The 20,958-nt window shown below is 43.0% G+C and overlaps 1 protein-coding gene across 2 annotated transcripts in view; it reads right to left on the reverse strand.

Annotated features, from left to right (window-relative positions):
- Positions 1 to 20,958, reverse strand: part of GALNT11 (polypeptide N-acetylgalactosaminyltransferase 11) — a 41,043-nt gene that overhangs the window by 2,216 nt on the left and 17,869 nt on the right. Inside the window, exons 3-11 of one of the 2 annotated variants that reach the window (XM_048510348.1) lie at positions 16,144 to 16,267; positions 15,053 to 15,219; positions 13,945 to 14,070; positions 11,890 to 12,139; positions 11,286 to 11,403; positions 9,231 to 9,383; positions 8,424 to 8,642; positions 2,361 to 2,465; positions 185 to 322 (exon numbers count right to left, since the gene is read on the reverse strand). In XM_048510348.1, the coding sequence (XP_048366305.1) occupies positions 185 to 322; positions 2,361 to 2,465; positions 8,424 to 8,642; positions 9,231 to 9,383; positions 11,286 to 11,403; positions 11,890 to 12,139; positions 13,945 to 14,070; positions 15,053 to 15,219; positions 16,144 to 16,267 (1,400 nt within the window). Of the gene's footprint in view, positions 1 to 184; positions 323 to 2,360; positions 2,466 to 4,774; positions 6,143 to 8,423; positions 8,643 to 9,230; positions 9,384 to 11,285; positions 11,404 to 11,889; positions 12,140 to 13,944; positions 14,071 to 15,052; positions 15,220 to 16,143; positions 16,268 to 20,958 lie in introns of those variants that run through there. The other variant, XM_048510349.1, reaches the window with a different exon arrangement.

A 20,958-nucleotide genomic window follows, 5' to 3' on the forward strand; every position in this document is an offset into this window, starting at 1 on the left:
TAGGAATCTCTACTGCAAGCCAATATGGTAAAATCTTTGTTCTTTCTCACACTTAGAGCACTAAAGTTACTATATATTTATTTTCTTCACTTTTCCATGCTTCCTCCACAGTGGAGACCCAAAGCAGTGTTTATCATTCCCTTCCCCTCCAGTCTCCAACTATCCCTGTTCTCAGCACACTTACCCCCAACACCCACTGCTGAGACCCTCCTGACCCATGGCACTTCATCAGGCGTGGTGGATCAGAAGTGCGCGTTTCGGACACATCCAAGCACAACAGATTGTTTAAAATCAGCTCATGGTCTTCATTATAAAGCCAAACCTAGGAATGGGAGCAATTAATACATTTAGTGTTGTTTATTTTTAAGTAAACCTTAGTATCCAAATACAACTAGACATAAGAACAGTTTTTTCCCGAATGCCATCACTCTGTTAAACAAATAATTCCCTCGATAATGTCAAACTATTTATTATATATTTATTATATAATTACTGCACTACTTTTTTCATCATTCCTATTACCCATCTCCTCCCAATTATGACTGTATGACTATAGCCTGTGCTGACATTTCATTTTATTTTATGATTTTACATTTTATGTTTTTATTACTATTGATTGTTTCCTGATTGCTTACTAGACCTATATGACAATCATTAAGTGCTGTACCTTATGATTCTTGACAAATGTATTTTCTTTTATGTACACTGAGAGCATATGCACCGGAGACAAATTCCTTGTGTGTCCAATCACACTTGGCCAATAAAGATTCTATTCTATTCTATAACAGCTCAAAGACATTTGCTGTTCTCCTGAGATGTAAAAATATGCCTCTAATGCATCAAACTAAAGAACTGGCTTCAACAGGAGACGAATACATTTCTAAGAAACCATTTTGAACTCTGGATATAACAGGTTTAAAGCCCCTGAACATTTCCCCCCTACAATTTTTGTCTATAAGAAAGCAATGGAAGTAGGACTTTTGCTGGGTTAACAAGGCATATTATATATGATTTCTGTTTTTAAACTGTGTACACTCAGAGGTTACATTCATAAACCCCTCCATAACAGACAACACAACTGGGTCTATGGATAGGGTCTATTTAGAGAGATTTAAATACCAAGTCTGAAGCAAGCAGAGCAGAGATTAGTTCCATCTCAAAGACTTCCCACTGACCTAAACAACTACCACTCTGTGGTCTTTTTTGGACACGGTGCGTTAGCAGGTGGAACCTTCACAGCTTCAGATGGTCTCAGAGGAAACAGATTATCTACATTCCTTTCACTTCAAATTCAGGCCTGAGACAGAAATTGCCTTCATTACACTGACTGATAATCTTCACTGGGAGAGAAACAGGGGAGTTTTTCCCTGTTGATTCATCCTCTTGGACCTATCAGTGGCCTGCTACACCAATGACCTTGATATCCTTTAGGAGAGGCTGGGAGGGTTCAGAGTAGGAAGTAAAGAAATTCACCAAGTAAACGCGGCTTTTCCATAGAACACCTGCTTGTAGAAGTGTTTAATAAATTTGGGCCCCGCTAATACTCCAATTTGCAACCGTACACAGATTTATGGAGCCATCTCTTTAAAACGTGGGACCCTAAAATTGACAACTTTTTAAAAAATGGCAGAAAAGCATTAAGGCAATGGAGTGAAAGAGGTTCAATTGCCAAAAAAAAGAGAGGGGTCCACCGGCTACTCTTGGCCAACAAAACCAAATATGGCTCCAGAAGCCTAGGATGAAGCAATCATGGGTTCGTGAATCCATCTAATTCTATCGCTCTGCAGCGCCCACTAGGAAACCTTCTGGGACAACAGGATATTGACCTATTTGCTTGCTTTTTTTACCAGCTAAATAGCTGCTGGAGCTCTCAAACGTACAGCATTCTCATGAAGCTGCTTCTAGGGTTTGATGCAGGAAAAACAATAATCTTTCTAGAAACTAATCCTGAAGCAGAATAAAAAAATGGTGGCTAAGAAAGCTAATGAATGAATACATTACTTTTGGGGTGACCAGGTAGATGCTCATTATTATGGTTATGGTTTCGTATACAATTTAAACTGGCTGTTTTATACTGGCCTTACTGTTTTAATTTGATTAAGCTCCACTTTGAAGTAGTTTTCCTTAAAAATCTAATAAGCATGAGCACTGAATAGGATGCCTCCTGGTGTTGCAATGCTCACAAAGACATGGATGACCAGAGCATTTGGAGTCCAGCAAACTGACGCTCCCAGTAGAGTCTACTTCCATGTTTGAACAGGTTCGTCACTACCTTAAGTAGCCTGAGCAAAGTTAAACAACAATGGGAAACTGTATAGCCAGGAGACAACGCAAGCTGAAAGCAAACACTGGTCACTTGCCTGATTCTGATCACTGTAGTCACACTCCTTGACCACAACGGGTCCTCCCTTCTGACTTGGATGACCTTGGGCAACCAGACATTTTTTTGTCTGGAGGTGGTATAACTGCAAGGGGGAAAACACACACACATGCACATGCTTATACGATGGAAAATACAAGCATCTCAGTGGCTGTATTTAAGTATCACAACAATCTGAGATTAAACAGATGATGTTGATGTCTGGCACAAAACACAACTTTAGCTGTATTCCAACACTCCCCTCTGGTGTCCACTGGGGAGCAGAGCTTGACCAAAACACATTTAATTTGATCAAGCTCCTATTTGTCATGAAAAAATTGACGTTTATCGCCCGCAAAGTGAGATTGTAAAGTGAGGTAGGTTGCAAGAAGTAAACCAGGGCCAATTTGTTCAGGTCCCAGTGAACTGCAACTGGATCAGACCAGAGAGTTGCAGTTCAGGACCAAAACTGCATTCCTACCTGACACAGATGTCCTCCAGCTTAATCTAAAACTGTTGTGACTTCTGAATGTAGATAGAATGTTTAAATTTGCATTTAAATGTTACATTTACATTTAGGAACAATGCTCTGGTTGGCTCTGAGTTTTCCTATCAGATGTGCAAAAGTGAGTTCCACACTATGGCTTTGCTCTGCACAGATAGCGGTTGTCATTCAAGCACTTTGCAACAGCAACAGTTAAAATCCATTTTTCATCAGGGTCTCATGTTTTAACTGGACCACTTTCTGGAAAAAAGGTACATGTAACATTTGAGCCCACAATTCACATGGAAAAGGGAAAGCTCCAATGAACTGTGCAGTCATGTCACAAACACTGTCATTAGTAGTACAGATAGTGCTATTATTTCAGACAATATCCTGGGGTACGGCTCAAAGTACAGTTGTTTGCACTATCTTTGTCAGTTTCAGTGGGGCTCACTTGCCCAGACCTCATAGGAACACAGAAGGCTGAAGAAGAGTACACTAGGAGTTATCACTTAACAGAAACCAGCTTTCATAACAAACAGGCAATTTTGTGGTTGTAGCAGCTCAAGAAAGCAAATTTTTAGGAGGGAAGATTATGTATGCATCTCCAGGTTTTACATGTTTCAGAAGCTCAGCGGCTTACTTTTTAAAAGATAATTATAAAAACTGTTTCTAAACAGCTATCGGTATGAAAGACAGCAGATATTGACATTATTTGTTCCAGGAAAATGCAGCTAGCTATATTGAAGTACATTCTGAAACACTGAACATCCGATCGCCCCATCTCAAAACAGAAAGTGGAATGGCAAAAGGCTGCAGAAGAACACAACTGAAATGACCATGGGCTTGGTTGAAAAACCTTCCCTGTGAGGCTAAACAGTTGGAGCTTTACAGTTGAGAAAAAAATGACTAAGGGGGAACACATGACAGAGGCTTATAAAGGCAGGCTCATAATACTAACACTTGTAGGCACCCAGGAAAGTTGGACAGAGATTCAGGATGAACTAATAAGTTCATCACATAATACGCAATTTATGGACCTTACCAACAGAAAAACTACTGACTGTCAAAATCACAGGTTGGCATGACCCTCTAGTGCCTTAGCCTGGGTCCTGCCATATCTCTGTCTACTGAATGTTTACTACTTAAGCAGGTCTGGGAATGTTTCCCTGTGCCAGCCTGCCCTCATCTCTGCAAATGCAGAGGTGGGTGGTGGAAACTGCAGTGTTTTCATCCAAGTTCTCACCATCTGAGGAATGTGTGTGCACGTGAGCATATGAGTGTGAAATAGCACCTTTCCGCTTCAGGGAAAGTTGTGGGCCTGACGGGGTATATAATGCTTTGCCTGTTTTAATGTACTCAGTTCTGACAATATAAGTCAACAGCTTTCCTATGGTTGCCATCAATAAACGAAAATTCTGCTTTCAAAGTATTAATTCCTTCATTGATCAAGTCTGGAGTTGTGACACAGGTGGCGTTTAAAAAGAGACTGGATAAATTTGATCAGGTTAGTTGGGGGAGGTTAATTTTGGAAAGGAAAAGAAGTGAACTGAAATCTCCAGACAAGCTCTATTGGATCTAAGGTAGACTGGTGCCACTTCAACTTTCTGTTGGCTTTTACAAAGCTACTGCCTCAGTTTCAATATTTGGAACACCAGTTACAAATCTTGCAGAACTGAATCTGTAATGGAATAGTTTGTATTGGCTAAAAGAGATGTACATTTTCATATTAGACTACTTTCAGATATTGTTTTTCATTTTCAATCCTAGAACCAGCTATCTGGGGATTTATGGGGAAAATGTACAACAGGAGAAGCCAGGACTGGTTTGGAGACAAGGATCATTGAATTGTACTTTCAACACTAATACTGGTCACTGCCTTCTATAAAACCATTAATACAACACAGTGTAAACACCACAGTAAAAGAGAATGCATATTGCAACAATTTTATTTTCTAGCTTGATTCTCAGCTCTTGAAAGGCAGCACAATAAACAATGACCAATGTACCGTTACTGAAACAGCAGATTCAGCACTCAGGTTCAAGTGCTCTGTGACTGTATTACATGTAGAATGTATTAAGTATATTTTGTTTGGTTTTATTTCTTTACATTATTTTTACTGTGGTACAATAAACATTTTACAAATAAATATTAGTAATAGCACAGTCTGCTCTAAAGTGAATACCATCAGCACCAGTGTGAGCTTTCTGTAGTTCAATCTGATGCAGTTATTCTAAGCCCAGTGAAATCTATGCTCTCAGAAGACTGAGTAAGTCTGCACATGTTTTCCCTGATAGGCTTTTAGTTACTTATAGCCCAATCCAGAGTTGCTGCACCACCTCCTGAGGGATTCCAAGCAGTGTAGCAAGGATCTGGAAAACCCTGGCCACCTCAAAAGCCTCCACAGCCAAAAACGGACTTACATCAACCTTTTGAGTGGCATAAGTCTGAGGGTTACGCTTGGGTGTGCCCTTGGGTTGAAAACCCGGTGGAAGCCAACTACAGTTGGCTCTGCCCCAGGAACGTCCCAGGCCCTCCCCCAGCTGCATTGATGGTCAGGTTTAGGCCGGCAGAGCTCTGAGGCCTCAGCTCTTTTTCAGATTGGGCGCCACCAAGCTGTGCGGCGCCGGCCTGTCATCCTCTTTACCCTGCCCCGCAGGCGCATTTGCCACTTGCAGCAGCGAGGTGGGAACCCACATTGGTGCAAGCCCGTGCCAATTCCACAAGTCCTTTCGCCGCCATCTCCCTGCTGGGTTGGGCTGGCCATGTCTAAATGGGCTCTATTTTAGTGCCCCTTCTTTCCTGGTGTAATAACTATCTAGAGCAGACAACATTGAACCTGTAAGTTATCATCCCATTCCCTACATTCCAACGAAAACATTATCCAATATTCTTAATATTTAACTGAACCAAGAGGAAGTTCTTTACCTGATTCTCTCTAGCCCAGAACAATCTAGTTTGAGCCATGTTATCCAGAACATAACCAATTCTTACCCATTTACATCACTGTTTAGAAAAATGACATCCAGGCAGAGAAATCAGTTCAGCTGGGTAAAGGCAACAGATCTCAGCTCAGGTCCCAACAGATATCTTACGCTAGACCCAGAGCTTTCATGGCTTTTCAGCCATCCCATCCCATCCCATCCCATCCCATCCCATCCCATCCCATCCCCCTCTTTCCTCTAGGATCATCAGTACTCCATCTAGTTCCGCCTCGGTTTCTCTGGCCTCTTCAACCCAGCAGTCCATTTTCCTTTCTGTTTCACCCATTCTCCTTCACAGCTGTTCAGACACCGAACTGGCATAAGAAAAAAATAAGCTGTTTGCTATCAGGGTAATTATCACCCCACTGGAAAGCAGGGCGGATTTTAAAAAATCAATTATTGTTTAAGAATTTTTTAAAAATGGATTTAAAAATTTAAATTCGATTTTTAAAACTTTAAAACAGTTTTTAATGAAATGCTTTCAAAGGAAAACTCTACAGAGTTTACGATTAACAATACATTACAGTCCGAAGGTTATTCACCATGAAATAAGGATTATTTTTAATTACCGTATATACTCGTGTATAAGTCGACCCGCATATAAGTCGAGGCACCTAATTTTACCACAAAAAGCTGGGAAAACTTATTGACTCGCGTATAAATCGAGGATGGGAAATTAAGCAGCTGCTGGTAAATTTCAAAAATAAAAATAGATACCAATAAAATTACATCAATTGAGGCATCAGTAGGTTAAATGTTTTTGAATATTTATTTCAAAGAAAAACAGTAAACTGGCTCTGTAAGTGGAAAAGAGGGTCAACAAGAACAATATGGTATCAACAATAACTTTAAAAGTACAAACACCTTAGCTCAGTCAGAAACCAAGCTAAAACACAAGAGTTAAAATCCTTCAAAACTGGATTTCTCATCATCATCTGTGTGTCCAAATGTAACTCAACTTAGATTTTAAGAAGGATATTATCAGAAATGGAAAAGAATCTACTATTAGCTTCCCATTGTAAGCAAGCAATGGGGATGGGACATCCTTTTTGGGATCAATAACTCTTGGGATCCCCTTTTACCCAGAAACTTCACCAAACCTGGTTGGTATCATACAGGAGACTCTCCTTGATGAGATCTCAGCCAGGTTCTAGTGAAGTTTGGTTCAGAAAGGATCCAAAGGATTATGGACTCCCTCAAAAGGAGTAGCCCCATCTACTAATAGCTCCCATTGAGAAACAATGAGGGAGATAGGGGGGCACACCCTCCTTTGGGGTCCATAACTTTGAGACCCCCCTTTAGACCCAAACTTTACCAAACTTGGCTGGTACCATCAGGAGTGTCTTCTGAGGGAACCCTGAAATTTTGGTGTTGCTAGCATTAAAACTGCGCCCCCTGCTGGCCGGCAAAGTAAAAACACAAAAAATGTTAATGACCCGCATATAAGTCGAGGGGAGCTTTTTCAGCATTAAAAATGTGGTGAAAAATTCGACTTATACATGAGTATATACGGTGTGTAGCATAAGGCTGTATGTATATTAATGCAATATTTAATTTTTTTGGTAAATGAATTCAATTAATCCATTCATAATGTCATGCTCTTCCAGAGGTTTCTGTGAGATTATTTTGGACAGTTTTCTAGAAAATAATATAATGGATGCATGAGTTTGCATTTCTCAAAACAATGAATTTGTGTCTGTAGGGATAACATGTCTCTTCTTCACAGCACAAATGTTACAAAAACAGAATTGAGAAAAATACCTTAATCCCACTGTTCCTTTGCAAATCTATATGCACAGAATCAAGTGCTTACTTCTTAAGTGCTAAATTTTACAAAGTTCAATGAACAGAAGATTGTTTGGAGTGGAACAGATCTGCACAAGATCTGGGAAGTACTACTGGGGGACTGCATGGGAAGATGAGGTTCTGCTTCATTTCAACCTTAGCTGCTAGCTCTTTAAGAGCAGAAGACTGACAACTGTCATATGGAATACCAGGTGAGAGGAAGAAGCAGTAATATTGGAAATGGTATATTGGACTTTTTCTGACTCAGCAGGGTGGTTCTTATGATGTGGCACCTACAGAATTTAAGATAATACTTCCATTTCTTTAACATTACCTTCTAGTCATTGCATTATTGCAGCACCAGGTAAAACTTCAATTTATCCTGCAGAGCCTTTGCCAGAAATAAGAACTACAGACTATGGTGGACAAAAATCACCAAGTCATACAGAGACCAACCACAGCTAAAACTTCAACATGTTTCATTTGTGCTTCAAAAACAGAACAGTCCCATAGAACTGCTGGTCTCACAAGACACGGTGGCCTACAAATGTCAAAGACCCTTTTGTAGGACAACTCTCTTTACCTGAAAGGAAGTTGCAAGTCTGCTTTCTTTTAGCACCTTTGATCAGAGAATTACAGGGTGCACTTGCCAGTTTTCAAAGTAATTTCTTCAAAGTTGCACCATAATAGCCACTATAAGGTCACAACAGTATTTCTTTCAATTCACACAAAGCTTCTCAAGGTTCAAAATTACATTTTTTGAAAAAAGAAATTGATTTGGAGGCTGCAGAGATGGCACAACATGCTTACCCGTCCACGCTGAAGTGTTTTGGGTCGTTTCTGCCCTCGATTAAAAAAGACTGGAGGCTGTGGTTTGGCATTGGGTCCTGAAATTTGCATCTCTGGGTATATATTGTCTAAGTACCACTTAAACGACTCGCAGTTCAGTTTTTTCCTCAACTCGACACGGTCAGTAATATTGCCATAGCTCCTATTTCTTAGTTCTGGTCTTAGGGCAAAATATTGTTCCTACGTTCAAGAGAGGGAGAAGGAAAAATTACACTGAGAATTCATAAACAATGTGGGAAAGAGCAACTGATCGGTATGAGTGAAAGTAAAGTCATCTGTGCAAGCTAACCTACAACCCAAAAGTCTACAGATAGCTTTGATGACAGGCATCTACTATAACATGCAATTTCAAACCTGAGACTATGGCTACAATCCAAAGAACACTGACTTTGGAGTAAGCCCAACTGAACAAAGTGGGACTTCCTTATGAGCAAATGTGTGTAGGATTCAGTGTACCTTGTTCTCACTACTGCTACAGAACCTTTAGGTTGTAATGCAAATTCTGGGAATAATCAGAATGGGCCTCCATCTTTTCCTTTCAGTGCAATTCGTGAACACTTCTTTCTAAGCTCCCACCGTTTAAAGGTGGTTTGCCATTAGCTATCTCTGTATAGTAACCCTGGACTTTCTTGGTGGTCTTCCATCCTAATACAAACCAGGGCCAACCCTGCTGAGCTTCTGAGATCTGACGAGACTGAGTAGCCTGGGCCACGCAGGCCAGGAACCAACAATGGGCATTAATTACTATTGAAGTAGTGGTTTTCTTGCCTTATAATCATCCATCCACACATGTGCTAGACGCAATGAATTATGCGCCATGGTGTCCCGTCCGCCTGGTGAGCCATAAGGACGACGCTTACGGAAGATGTGCCCCACTCTGGAACATGGGATAATGAGAAGTTTGCCCCCACACATCCAGATCTGCCCAAAAACACAGAGAAAGTAAAACAAAGATATCACATATAAATATACATGTAGGAACGGCTGGTCTTATTTACTCATTTTGTTGTGAACAAACATCTTTATGGTGCTCATCCTCCAAGGAGCACAGAGCAACATACATGGTTCTCCCCACTTCTATTTTACCCTCAAAACCACCCTGTGAAGGAGGTAGAAACCAAACGGCCCCAAGATCAGCAGCAGGAGTTTGAACCTAGCTCTCCTCAGTCCTAATCATACAGACACTAACCATTATCATAATGGGGTATCATATACTAGACCCTATCTCTATTTTTGATACAACAATAGCCTTGTCAGGATATTCAGAGCTGGTTAGAATAGGTAGACACCTTAGGTGCTTGCTTCCCAAGTAAAATAATGATTTGTTTCTCTTTGAATCTAAACAAACTATTCTTTACTATTGAACACCAACTGGATAACAACAGAAAAATGCAGAAACTGGATACCATGGAATTCTCTTTGTTCTTGTTCTATATTAATTCCAACTTACAAACTTCTGAGGCCTTTTCTGCTGGTGTTCTCATGGGGAGCAGAGCCTCCTCTTTCCAGGACTTCAGTGCAACAAACTTCCTTTGTGAATGGCCCTGAGATTAACAGCAACCTACAGATCTCTCCGCAGCTATTCAACCCTCTCTGGTAACAGCTCTCTTAGCTCTCAGGCACCTTATGCCTCTTAAGGGAATTCTCTGCTGCAGATATCTGGATTTCAGCTCTGGTCCTGTTTTCTGAAGTTCCTGGCAGACTGAGGCCATTTCCACACAGGTCAAAAAAGCCAGTAAAATGACAGTAAAAAGTGTTATCAGCAGCTGTGCAAAGCGCTGGGGTTCAGAAGATGTGCTACCTGTCTATGGAGCACCTGCCCATGCGAACGCCCCGTTACTGCAGCTTTGCCAATAACACCGATGGCACAACACTTTAATTGGCTGTGCAGAAACAGCCTTAGCTTGTTCTACTTGTAGGTTGAAGAAGGATTGAAACATCCAACTTTTGATTGGCTTCTACCAGAACAATAAGATTACTACGTTCTCTTTGCTGTCTGATTGGTTCTTCTCTTACCAGACTAAGGGCCAATATAAAAGCTCCATTTTCCTTCCTCCTTCTCTAATTGGTTAGCTTTACAAACTCTAAATTTGCATGATTACTTAGCTTTCTAAGACACAAAAAGACCTTAAACTCATTCTTATACACATACTTTTCTATTTACAATTATATATACACAAATACATACATGGGTTTTTAAAAATTTCTTCATAGTCCTTTATTGTAAAGATGATGCTGATGTCTAGTATTTTGCCCTTAATTTCTTAAACGTGTCAAGCAATAGCTATTGAAGCGGGGGCGGGACTGATGTCATATAACTCATTTTGTTTCATAATCCTAACCAAATTGCATCACCAAGATGCAACTAGTCCAAGTAACGGGTCACGGAGGTGAAGTGGATTTTCAGTGGACGAGACCACTGCTAAGTTCTATATGTCTGCATACTTTGTTAAACTGTGTGTTTTCTTGATCATATTTTCAGCTCCACCCCAAGAATTTTTCACTTCATCTCAAGATACAAAGTGAGGGAAAAGTTCCACCCAGTTTAGGTTGTTTTAGAGACAGTTACAATCTCTTATCGTAACAGCTTTTGATCAAAATAACCTTTAATCTTCTCCTGAGCTCTGTACTCTCTCTGTACTGGCCACGCACCTGCCAGATGCTTATACTCAGCTGTGCTGGTCACAGATAAGTTAAGTAACCCAGAGTCCATACTGCTCTGCAAAACTAGGAACAGTTTAGGGACCTGCTACAGTATGCAGAAAAATGCTAACATTCCAACAGTACTCTAAGAAAAAGGGGGTGTCATCTGCATATACACACCCGAAATGATATTTCCAGGTTTTCGCCTCCCCAGATGTCCATGCCGCTATCATATTGTCCAAGTTCATTGAAGTATTCTCTGTCCATAGCAAACAAGCCTCCTGCCATTGTAGGTGACCTGTAAAAAAAATAATTGCTTTGGAAATCATATCTAATCAAAGGAGAGAGAGGGGGTAGGGGAATTACTGTCTGGATATTCTGGATATTGGAATGGACAAGCAATAGAAGGGAGAGGGGAAAAAACAGATGACCGCAGAGAAGGATCTAAATTAAACAAAATTAACAAAAAGGGCTGGTGACAACTGCTTTCTCTACTTTCTCCTTCGAATATTACTTTTCCTCTTCTCTCCTTCCTGCACCACACACCCACAAGAGTAGCAATTTTAAAAAAATACTGTGGGAAAGAAGAGGGCAAGGAAATAAAATAAACACTGTGGTAGCACCAGCTGTGGAAATAATGAAATTTTAATCTGCACAGCCAATCAGATCTTCAGTGGCGATTCAGAAGTACGTGGGCAGGAGCCCCATCTGATCACAAATGCTATCTAAATAGACTTGGTGGGCAGCAGAAAAGTATCAGCAGGCAATCAGGCAGAAATCTTACTTGATTGGAGAAGTGGCTCCCTCAGGGCCTTCCAGTTCAGATAAAGGAACAAGATCCCATTTGAAATGCAGGCCCCAGTTGAACCCTCCACGGACCACTGGGGAAGAGCTGTAGGTCAGGGTGTCCGCACTGATTATGTCAATGACAGGGCAAACCACTGTTCTGCGTGATTCCCGGATAGGTGTCAGCAAAGGCTGGATCCACAGCTTGTTCACTTCACAGTGGCTGTCTAGGAACACGAGCACCTTCCCTGAGAAGGCAAGAGCACGTCAGGCATGGCGGACGAGGAAGCAACGGCACCACTTTCAGAGTTTTACCATTTCACAAGATGCAGAATCAATTCCTATTTTACCAGAGAGAGAAACACAAAAACAGGCCAGTCCCAAATGCCTTCTACTTTCTAGTTCATTTGGCGAGAGCCTTGAGAAATACGATCATAACAAAGTTTGAGGCCAGGAAACATTTAAAACAAACAAAAGGCACAATTTTATCATAGTTCTCAGAGCTCTCATTATTTATCCATCTATCCCAACTGTTTCATATCTGGCGCACATGGGCAGCTGTCTGCAATGCAACAGTGCAGACAGATGTCCTTATGGTTTGTATGAGCATCTCCCCTTTTGGATAAGGCCAAGTGTAACAGCAGCAACATAACTCCTACTTGCTTGTTTTTCCAAAGCTGCCATGGAGTGCATAGCTTGCCAATACTAGCCAAATCAAAGTAAAGCATCCTCTTTTAATTTTATGGCAGTCTGGAAGCTGAAATGGTGAAAGGAAAGGAATGAAAGGAACACAGCTAGCATTGTAGATAACAGAGAAAACCTAATGATTTACAAAAATCCCTACTGGTTATTTGTAAATGAAAGCCAAATTTTTCATATTTCGAGAGGAACTAAAAGAGATTCCATTCAGGAAAGCTATTTTTATTCCCATTATAGCTGTACAGATTTATCTTTCTCATCACTGATACTGGTCCAAGAGACAATTTTTTCGCTGCAGCATTGAACCCAGTACTCTTGTCATTTCAATGTATTGTAAATTTAGCTAATGGGTTCAAAGACAGGGATCTGAATTAAATCATGTTACTGCAATGTTGGTGATTAGCACACATTAATTAGGGAGAGCTTATGCCATCATTACCGGTTACAATACAAGCTTTCCTGATTTAACACCATGTTATCACTGATGCATGCTAATGTATAATGCAGGCTAATTACACAGATTATCAAGTAATATTCTAACCCAATTAATTACTATAGCCGCAGCAAACCTCTCTGGTGGATCAAGGGGAGGGAGTATTTGTAAACTGCACTAACACTGGGTGTGTCTGTGTTGCCATAGTGACAACCATCATCTGAATGTACCATCCTATATTTAATGAGACTTGAGTGGGTAGACCTCCTTTTGGGACATAGTTTCAGTGAATTTTCTAAACCTCGTTTTTCACAGTAAGTGTACATTAAGATCAAATGAAAATATTTATAGGGAAGACCCATTCTAACATTCCACTCCTAATGCATTTCAAACTCAGGAGGAGACACTCTTCCTTCCTTCCTTCCTTCCTTCCTTCCTTCCTTCCTTCCTTCCTTCCTTCCTTCCTTCCTTCCTTCCTTCCTTCCTTCCTTCCTTCCTTCCTTCCTTCCTTCCTCCCTCCCTCCCTCCCTCCCTCCCTCCCTTGCTCTTGTTGCCACAACTGTAAGTGAGATGTCCCTACAGTTCATGGGAAATTCCATGTTTGTTGGTTAGGGAAGGGCTAGCCAACCTTGGCATGCTCAAGAATTACTCTATTGCTTACTCTATTTTCCAAACAGCAATCTAGGGCCACAAGCATATTTTTTCTACACCATCTGACCCTTTTCCTGAGTGGTTTGACTAATAAAGTCTGCACTCAACAATGGGACACATTTATCAAATAGCTAACTATTAGGGAAGAATCAGTTTGAGACAGTAGAAGAAAAAACATGTTGTCTACCAACTACGCTACTGAAGTTACAAGCAACTGTGTTCAATCATCCTGATTTGACCAGTTAAGGCTGACAAGAAAGGCAATATCACCTGTAGCGTGGGAGGCTCCAATCATTCGCCCTCGAATTAATCCTTCTCGTTTCTCATTTCTGACTAGTTTTATTTTGTTTGGAAGGTTTTTTGATATATAAACACCCAAGTGTTCTTTCAGGTCATCTAAAAAAGAAACAGAGGTCAATAATATACCTCTGATACAAAAGTAGAATATTAACAAAAATGTTTTCAGTCCTTCAGTGTGGTGTCGTGGTTAAAAGTATCAGACTAGTATCTGGGAGACCCAAGTTTGAATCCCCACTTCTGTCATGGAAGCTTGCTGGGTTACCTTAGGCCTGTCACACTCTCTCCGCCTAACCTACCTCACAAGATTGCTGTGAGGATAAAATGGAGGACAGGAGAATGATGTAAGCCATTTTGGATCCCCACTGGGGAGAAAAGGGGGTATAAACAAAGTAAATAAATAAAATAGACAATGATTGAAATATCATCTGAATAGGCTCTTGGTGCATGCACAAAAGGGGAAGAAGCACACAATCCTCCCCTTCCTCCTCCAAAGACCAAATTTAGTACAAACCAACCATCAGTTGATTTTAGCTGCCTGAAAACTCAGATCGCTATGTGGACTTGGGAATATTTCTCAAAGCTTGAAAGTAGCTGTTCATGAACACAAATAGGAAGAATCAGTAACTCGGATCACTCAAGTATTTGGCCAAGTAGGCTCCAGCAGACAAAAGCTTAAGCTAAAATAAAAAGGGTTACAAGACCTTGTCTTTCTCCCAGCAACACTCTTCCCTGAGAAATAGTTCACTGTAACTATTAATGCTGCATTTTAAATGGGGAAGGGTTTATTTTTATTCTTATTAGAGCTGTTTTAACTTATATTTATCGTATTTAAAATGTTATTGTGCTCTATCCATGTTGTACACCGCCCTGAGCCCTTTGGGGGAGGGCGGTTTATAAACCCAAATAATAAAATAAAAAAATAAATAAATAAATAACTCCTGCTGGGTCACAAAGAATGGATCTGAAACACTGACATGCCTGACCAGAGCCCCTGGCAAAGCTATTTTGTCAGCCCAACACAAACCTAACAGCTGAATCACACTAAACAAAACTAGCATAAAATGTAAGAGTTTCTCACCTAATTCACTGTTGTCATCCACCAAGATAATTTCATGGAGAAGATATGATGGAGTGCGGTCTAGGACACCATGAACTGTCCGGAGCAAGGCAGAAAGTGCTTCATTATAGAAACATATTACAATGCTAGCGTGTGGCAAATCAGGAGGGTAACTCTTTTCCTTACACCTGTGAAAAAACACCACATATAACTTCAAAGCTTAAACTGCTCCTTTTCCTGCTCATGACAGATTTTGTTCACAGTAAATGTCAGAATCAAACATCCAGATGTCCAGCAGCCGCTAGAATCTAAAAATTGGGCCAGGCAGGTGGGTTGCTGAGGAGAAAAGAAAGGCACTTTCCCATCCCTCCATGTGACCTGCCAATATCTAATTTATTTACCATTTTATTTACTTTATTTACTATTGTTTTATTTACTTTATTTATACCCTACCTTTCACCTCAATGAGGACCCATTCACACCATTCTTCTTTCCTCCATTTTATCTTTATGGAAACTCTGGCTCATTCCGCACATGCAGAATAATGCACTTTCAAACTGCTTTCAATGCTCTTTGAAGCTGTGCAGAATGGCAAAATCCACTTGCAAACAGTTGTGAAAGTGGTTTGAAAATGCATTATTTTGCATGTACGGAAGGGGCCTCTGTGATGTTCATTAGACTGTGAAGGTGTGATTGGTCCAAGGTCTCCCAGCGAGCTTCCATGGTAGAAGTGGGGATTCGAACCTGGGTCTGCCAGATCCTATTCCAGCACTTTAACCACTACTACATCACACTGGCTCTCTGGCCTCTGCCTCCTTTTACATTATTTTGCTACAAAAAAAGTCTTCACTATTTCTGCCACAACATTCCACCTCAGTCTACTTTTTTTTTCAGATGACAAGAATATTAAATTTCAAAATCAGCTCCCTAACAGGATTAAATCCCCTGGTAAGAACAATGTTTCATTCTGCTTTGCCACATTCCACAGCAGTTCCTGCAACACAAATCCCTGCTCTCTACCCCTACCCACTAAGGATAGACATTTCACTAGCTCAGCATCGTAAGTCTTTTGAAGCAATCATTTGTTTTATTGAGAAAATGCGGAAACATACTTTGGATCTCTTGTGTCTGGCACATCTCTGTGATATCCCAGCCTGTTACTGATGAGCATATTGAAGGCATGTTTTTGATAGCCCAAGTCTCTTACTTCCTGGTCTTGTTCATTAAAAATCATTCCTATAACAGAAAAAAGGACCAAAATTAGTTCATGGGGCATCTGATTTTTAAAACCAAAAGTTCAACTATCCCAATATGTACTGCTTCCACAGTAATTCTTGACAGGATAAGGAAAATATCAACATGAAACTACTACAGTTATACAAAAACAACCATTGGATACTTACCAAATGCCACCCCACTTCTGTTGAAGATATTTGCAAAGCGGCCATTTGATCTTCATTTGATCTTACAGCTTTTTTGGAGGCAGCCTTTGGCTGAAGAGTCTAATGGCACATACATCAGTCCAACTACCCTGTTTCCCCGAAAATAAGACATCCCCTGAGAATAAGACATAGTAGAGGTTTTGCTGAAGTGCTAAATATAAAGCATCCCCCGAAAGTAAGATGTAGCAAAGTTTTTGTTTGGAAGCATGCCCGTCGAACAGAACACCAGAGCATGCAGCTGTGGAGCGGAAAAATAAGACATTCCCTGAAAATAAGACATAGCGCATATTTGGGAGCAAAATTTAATATAAGACACTGTCTTATTTTTGGGGAAACACGGTAATGATTAACCACCCATTCTTTGGGACACTTTGAAACACTGCTCTGGGAAGCCCCACAAGATGTCCTCTGCTCAGTGGGAGAATGACCACTGGATACTTACTGTGAATGGTCCCTCTCCTCTGAATTAAGGAGGATATCTTGCCACTCCCAAAGATCATCATGACTATTTTAAGACAACCTTATTTATTTATTTATTTATTTATTTATTTATTTATTTATTTATTTTATAATCAAATTTATATACCGCCCCTCCCCCGAAGGGCTCTGGGCGGTAAACAACACAATCATCACAACAATAACATTAAAACCCCAATTAAAACAGCGAATTAAATAAGTTACAGCGGCATCCAACAAAACTTCATAAAACGTAATACACCCACCCTGGAAACAGACCCAAAAAGCTGAGGGCCCAATTAAGGGCCCAGAGCATAAAGGAGGAGAGGGGAGGGCGACTTCAGCGGTCAGCCCTCCAAACCGCCTTGATTGGAACAATTAGGTCTTTCAGGCCCTGCGGAACTCTCCAAGATCCCGCAGGAGGCCCTAATAGCTGGTGGTAGAGTGTTCCACCAGGCAGGGGCCAGGGGTGTAATGGCCCTGGCCCGGGTAGAGGCCAACCGCATCATTGAGGGGCTAGGGACAGCCAACAAGTTGGCCTCTGCCGAGCATAGAGGCCGCAAAGGGACATATGGGGTAAGACGGTCCCGAAGGTCACGAAGGTCCCAGACAGCGTAAGGCCTTAAAGGTGAGTACCCACACCTTATGAATGATTCGAACTCAACCGGAAGCCAATGCAATGCCGCGCAACACAGGTGGATTTTGTTCGCTAATGGCACCACCTGTTAGCACACGTGCCGCTGCATGTTGTACCAGTTTCAACTTCCCGGATCAGGCGTAAGGGAAGGCCTCGCGTAGAGCGAAGTTACAATAGTCTAACCTAGAGGTGACTGTTGCATGGATCACAGTGGCGAGGTCCGCCTGGGAGAGGAAGTGGGCCAACCGCCGGGCCTGTCTAAGGTGAAAAAAGTCAACCTGGGTTATATGGGCGACCTGGGGCGCCATTGAAGGATACGAATCCAGGTGGACCCCCAGGCTGCGAATGGAGGAGGCTGGTGCCAATGTAGCCCGCTCCCACTCCGGCGGTTGGAAATCCCCCGCCTCCCCCCGGCGGCCCAGCCAAAGGATCTCCGTCTTCGATGGATTCAGTTTTAACCTGCTCTGTTGTAACCATCCAGCAACCGCCTCCAAACAATGCTGTAGAGCTGCAGGGGCAGCGACTGTCCATCAACAGAATGAGCTGAGTGTCATCAGCATACTGGTGACAGATCAGCCCAAAGCTCCGCACCAACTGAGCAAGTGGTCGCATATAGATGTTAAACAATAGCGGGGAGAGCAATGCCCCCTGGGGCACACCACACTGAAGTGGGCACCTCTGGGAGGCTTGGTCCCCACACCACACTTGCTGACTCCACCCCCGGAGGAACGAGACAATCCACTGAAGGACAGTGCCCCGCACCCCGGAAGTGGCCAGGCGGTGGGCCAAAAGGTTGTGGTCGACCATATCAAACGCTGCGGTAAGGTCTAGTAATACCAGCAGCGCCGATCCGCCTTGGTCAAGTTGTATGCGGAGCGTATCCGTGATGGCGACGAGAACAGTCTCCGTCCCATGCCCAGCACGGAAGCCGGACTGGAAGGGATCGAAAGCCTGTGCGTCCTCCAGGAAACTCTGAAGCTGCTCCAACACCACTCTTTCAATTACCTTCCCCAGAAACGAAAGATTCGAGACGGGGCGGTAATTGGCCAGATCTCCTGGATCTAACGATGGTCTTTTTAAGAGTGGGCGGACCACTGCCTCCTTCAACCCACCCGGAAAGACTCCTTGCTCAAGGGAGCCATTGATGATCTTCAACAGGTGGGGTCGTAGCTCCCCCTGGCAAGCTTTAATAAGCCAGGAGGGGCACGGATCCAGAGGACAGGTAGTAGGTCTAACAGCAGCCAGAACCCTGTCGACACTGGCTTCAGAGAGCAGGGAAAACTGGGCCAAACAAGGGCCGGAAGACGGCAAGGGAGCCTCTAGTTCGCTAATTGTATTCAACACAGAAGGAAGGTCCTGGCGGAGCGACGCGACTTTGTCTGCAAAGAAGCTCATAAATGCCTCACAGCTGATAGCCAATTGAGAATTTGTAGAACCTGCAGGTAATGAGGTCAAAGTCCGAATTAAACGGAACAATTGTGCCGGGCGGGAGCCAGCAGATGCGAGAGAAGAGGAGAGGAAGACTCTCTTCGCCTCTTTCGTCGCCATCTCATAGGCCTTCATAAACGTCCTATAGGATGTTCGCGTAGCTTCGTCACGAAATTTCCTCCACACTCGCTCTAGTCGTCTGAGTTCCCGTTTCATATGGCGTAGCTCCTCAGTATACCACGCAGCCAGCCGTGAACGGGGACGCAGAGGACGCCGGGGGGCAACAACATCAATGGCATCGGAAAGCCGGGCATTCCAATCTTCCACCTGCTCATCGAGTGTGCCGGCAGGTTCAGGATCCCGCAGAGCATTCAGGAAACCAAGTGGATCCATAAGTCTCCGCGGGCGGACATAAATCAGTCTGTCGCCTAGACGGGGGAGGCATGGCAAGTCCATCCAAACCTTCAGGGCATAATGGTCGGACCATGGCACTCTATCAGTAGAGGATACGACCATATTGATTCCCGACCCGAAGACCAAATCCAGCGTGTGACCCGCCTCATGAGTGGGGCCAGAATTTACCAAGGAGAGGCCCAGCGTCGCCATGGATGACACCAGGTCCGCAGCTACTGCACATGAGGCAGCGTCGACATGGACATTGAAATCCCCCAGGACAATAAGTCTGGGAAACCTCAATGCCCAGTCAGACACCACCTCCAGCAGCCGCAGCAGACCGTCCCCCGGTGCGCTAGGCGACCGGTACACCAGGAGGACGGCCAACCTCTCCGTTGCCAACCACTCTAGGCCGACACACTCCATACCGGTGATCTCCGGGACCGGGATAGCCCTAAAGGGGATGGAATCTCGGATGAACATTGCCACGCCGCCCCCCCGGCCCCGTGTTCGTGACTGGTGGAGGCACGCGAAACCTGGTGGGGAAACTTCGCATAAAGCAACTGTCTCCCCTTCACGCACCCAGGTTTCGGTGATGCAAGCCAGGTCCATCTGCTGGTTTCCTAAGAAATCCCGAAGCACTGCTGTTTTATTATTGATGGACCTGGCATTGATCAACACCAGGGACGAAGCGGGGTGTTCCTGAACCCAACCACCTTCGTTTCTTGGGATAGGTCGGAGGGCAGAAGGTGAGCGAGCATACCCATATCTCGTTCGTCTTCTCTCATAAGCCCACCGCCTACCGTACTTACCTCGTCCCATTAAAACTGGGATCCCTAGCCCCAATGGCGCCCCCATATCCCCACTACTCCCTATTTATCCAATAGCCTACTGAACAATAATAACACCCTTATAGGTGGGACTAAACTTACTACTGACTAACATCAGTCGACTAACTATAATAAATAAGCTAGACACTCCACCTAGACAAACCAACTAACTGACTACCCATTAATCCTACAATATACTAAACAACTACTCTACAATACAATTCTATCTAAACTAACAGACAGGAGTGGAATAGAAGAACGAAATCTGCACCCAATCATTCAGATATATAGCAGCTCAGTACTCTCACTAATGAGCTGCGGATGTAACCAATCGTCGTCGTAGGTTCCTGCCTCTGACCCTCAAACAGATGTAAAAAATACAGGGAGAGGTCAAGACCAGAGTCAACAGAGGGCGTCAGTAGATGGTAAAAGGGAATGGTAGCTACCAATTCCCTGCGCCCTCTGGTGGACAGAATAGGCAAAGCACGGGGCTCCCACCACCCGGCCAGCCACTTGGTTGAATTCAGGCCTGAAGAGCTAATGGAGTGCCTATGGGCAGAACAGGGTAACAGCAGGAGGCCTATGCCTCCAGCTGTATCAGGCAAGTTCGAAAATGCCAATTTCCGTCGTCTGCTGCTCCTTGGATCCGCGGCGCGCACAGCCCTCACACCACCGGCTCGCCGAGTCCCAAAAGAGCAGCTGGTATTCCTGTTACGTTGGTCTATTTTTCCAGCTCTCCAA

Source organism: Sphaerodactylus townsendi, linkage group LG11, assembly GCF_021028975.2.
Source record: "Sphaerodactylus townsendi isolate TG3544 linkage group LG11, MPM_Stown_v2.3, whole genome shotgun sequence".
NCBI classification, from domain to species: domain Eukaryota; kingdom Metazoa; phylum Chordata; class Lepidosauria; order Squamata; family Sphaerodactylidae; genus Sphaerodactylus; species Sphaerodactylus townsendi.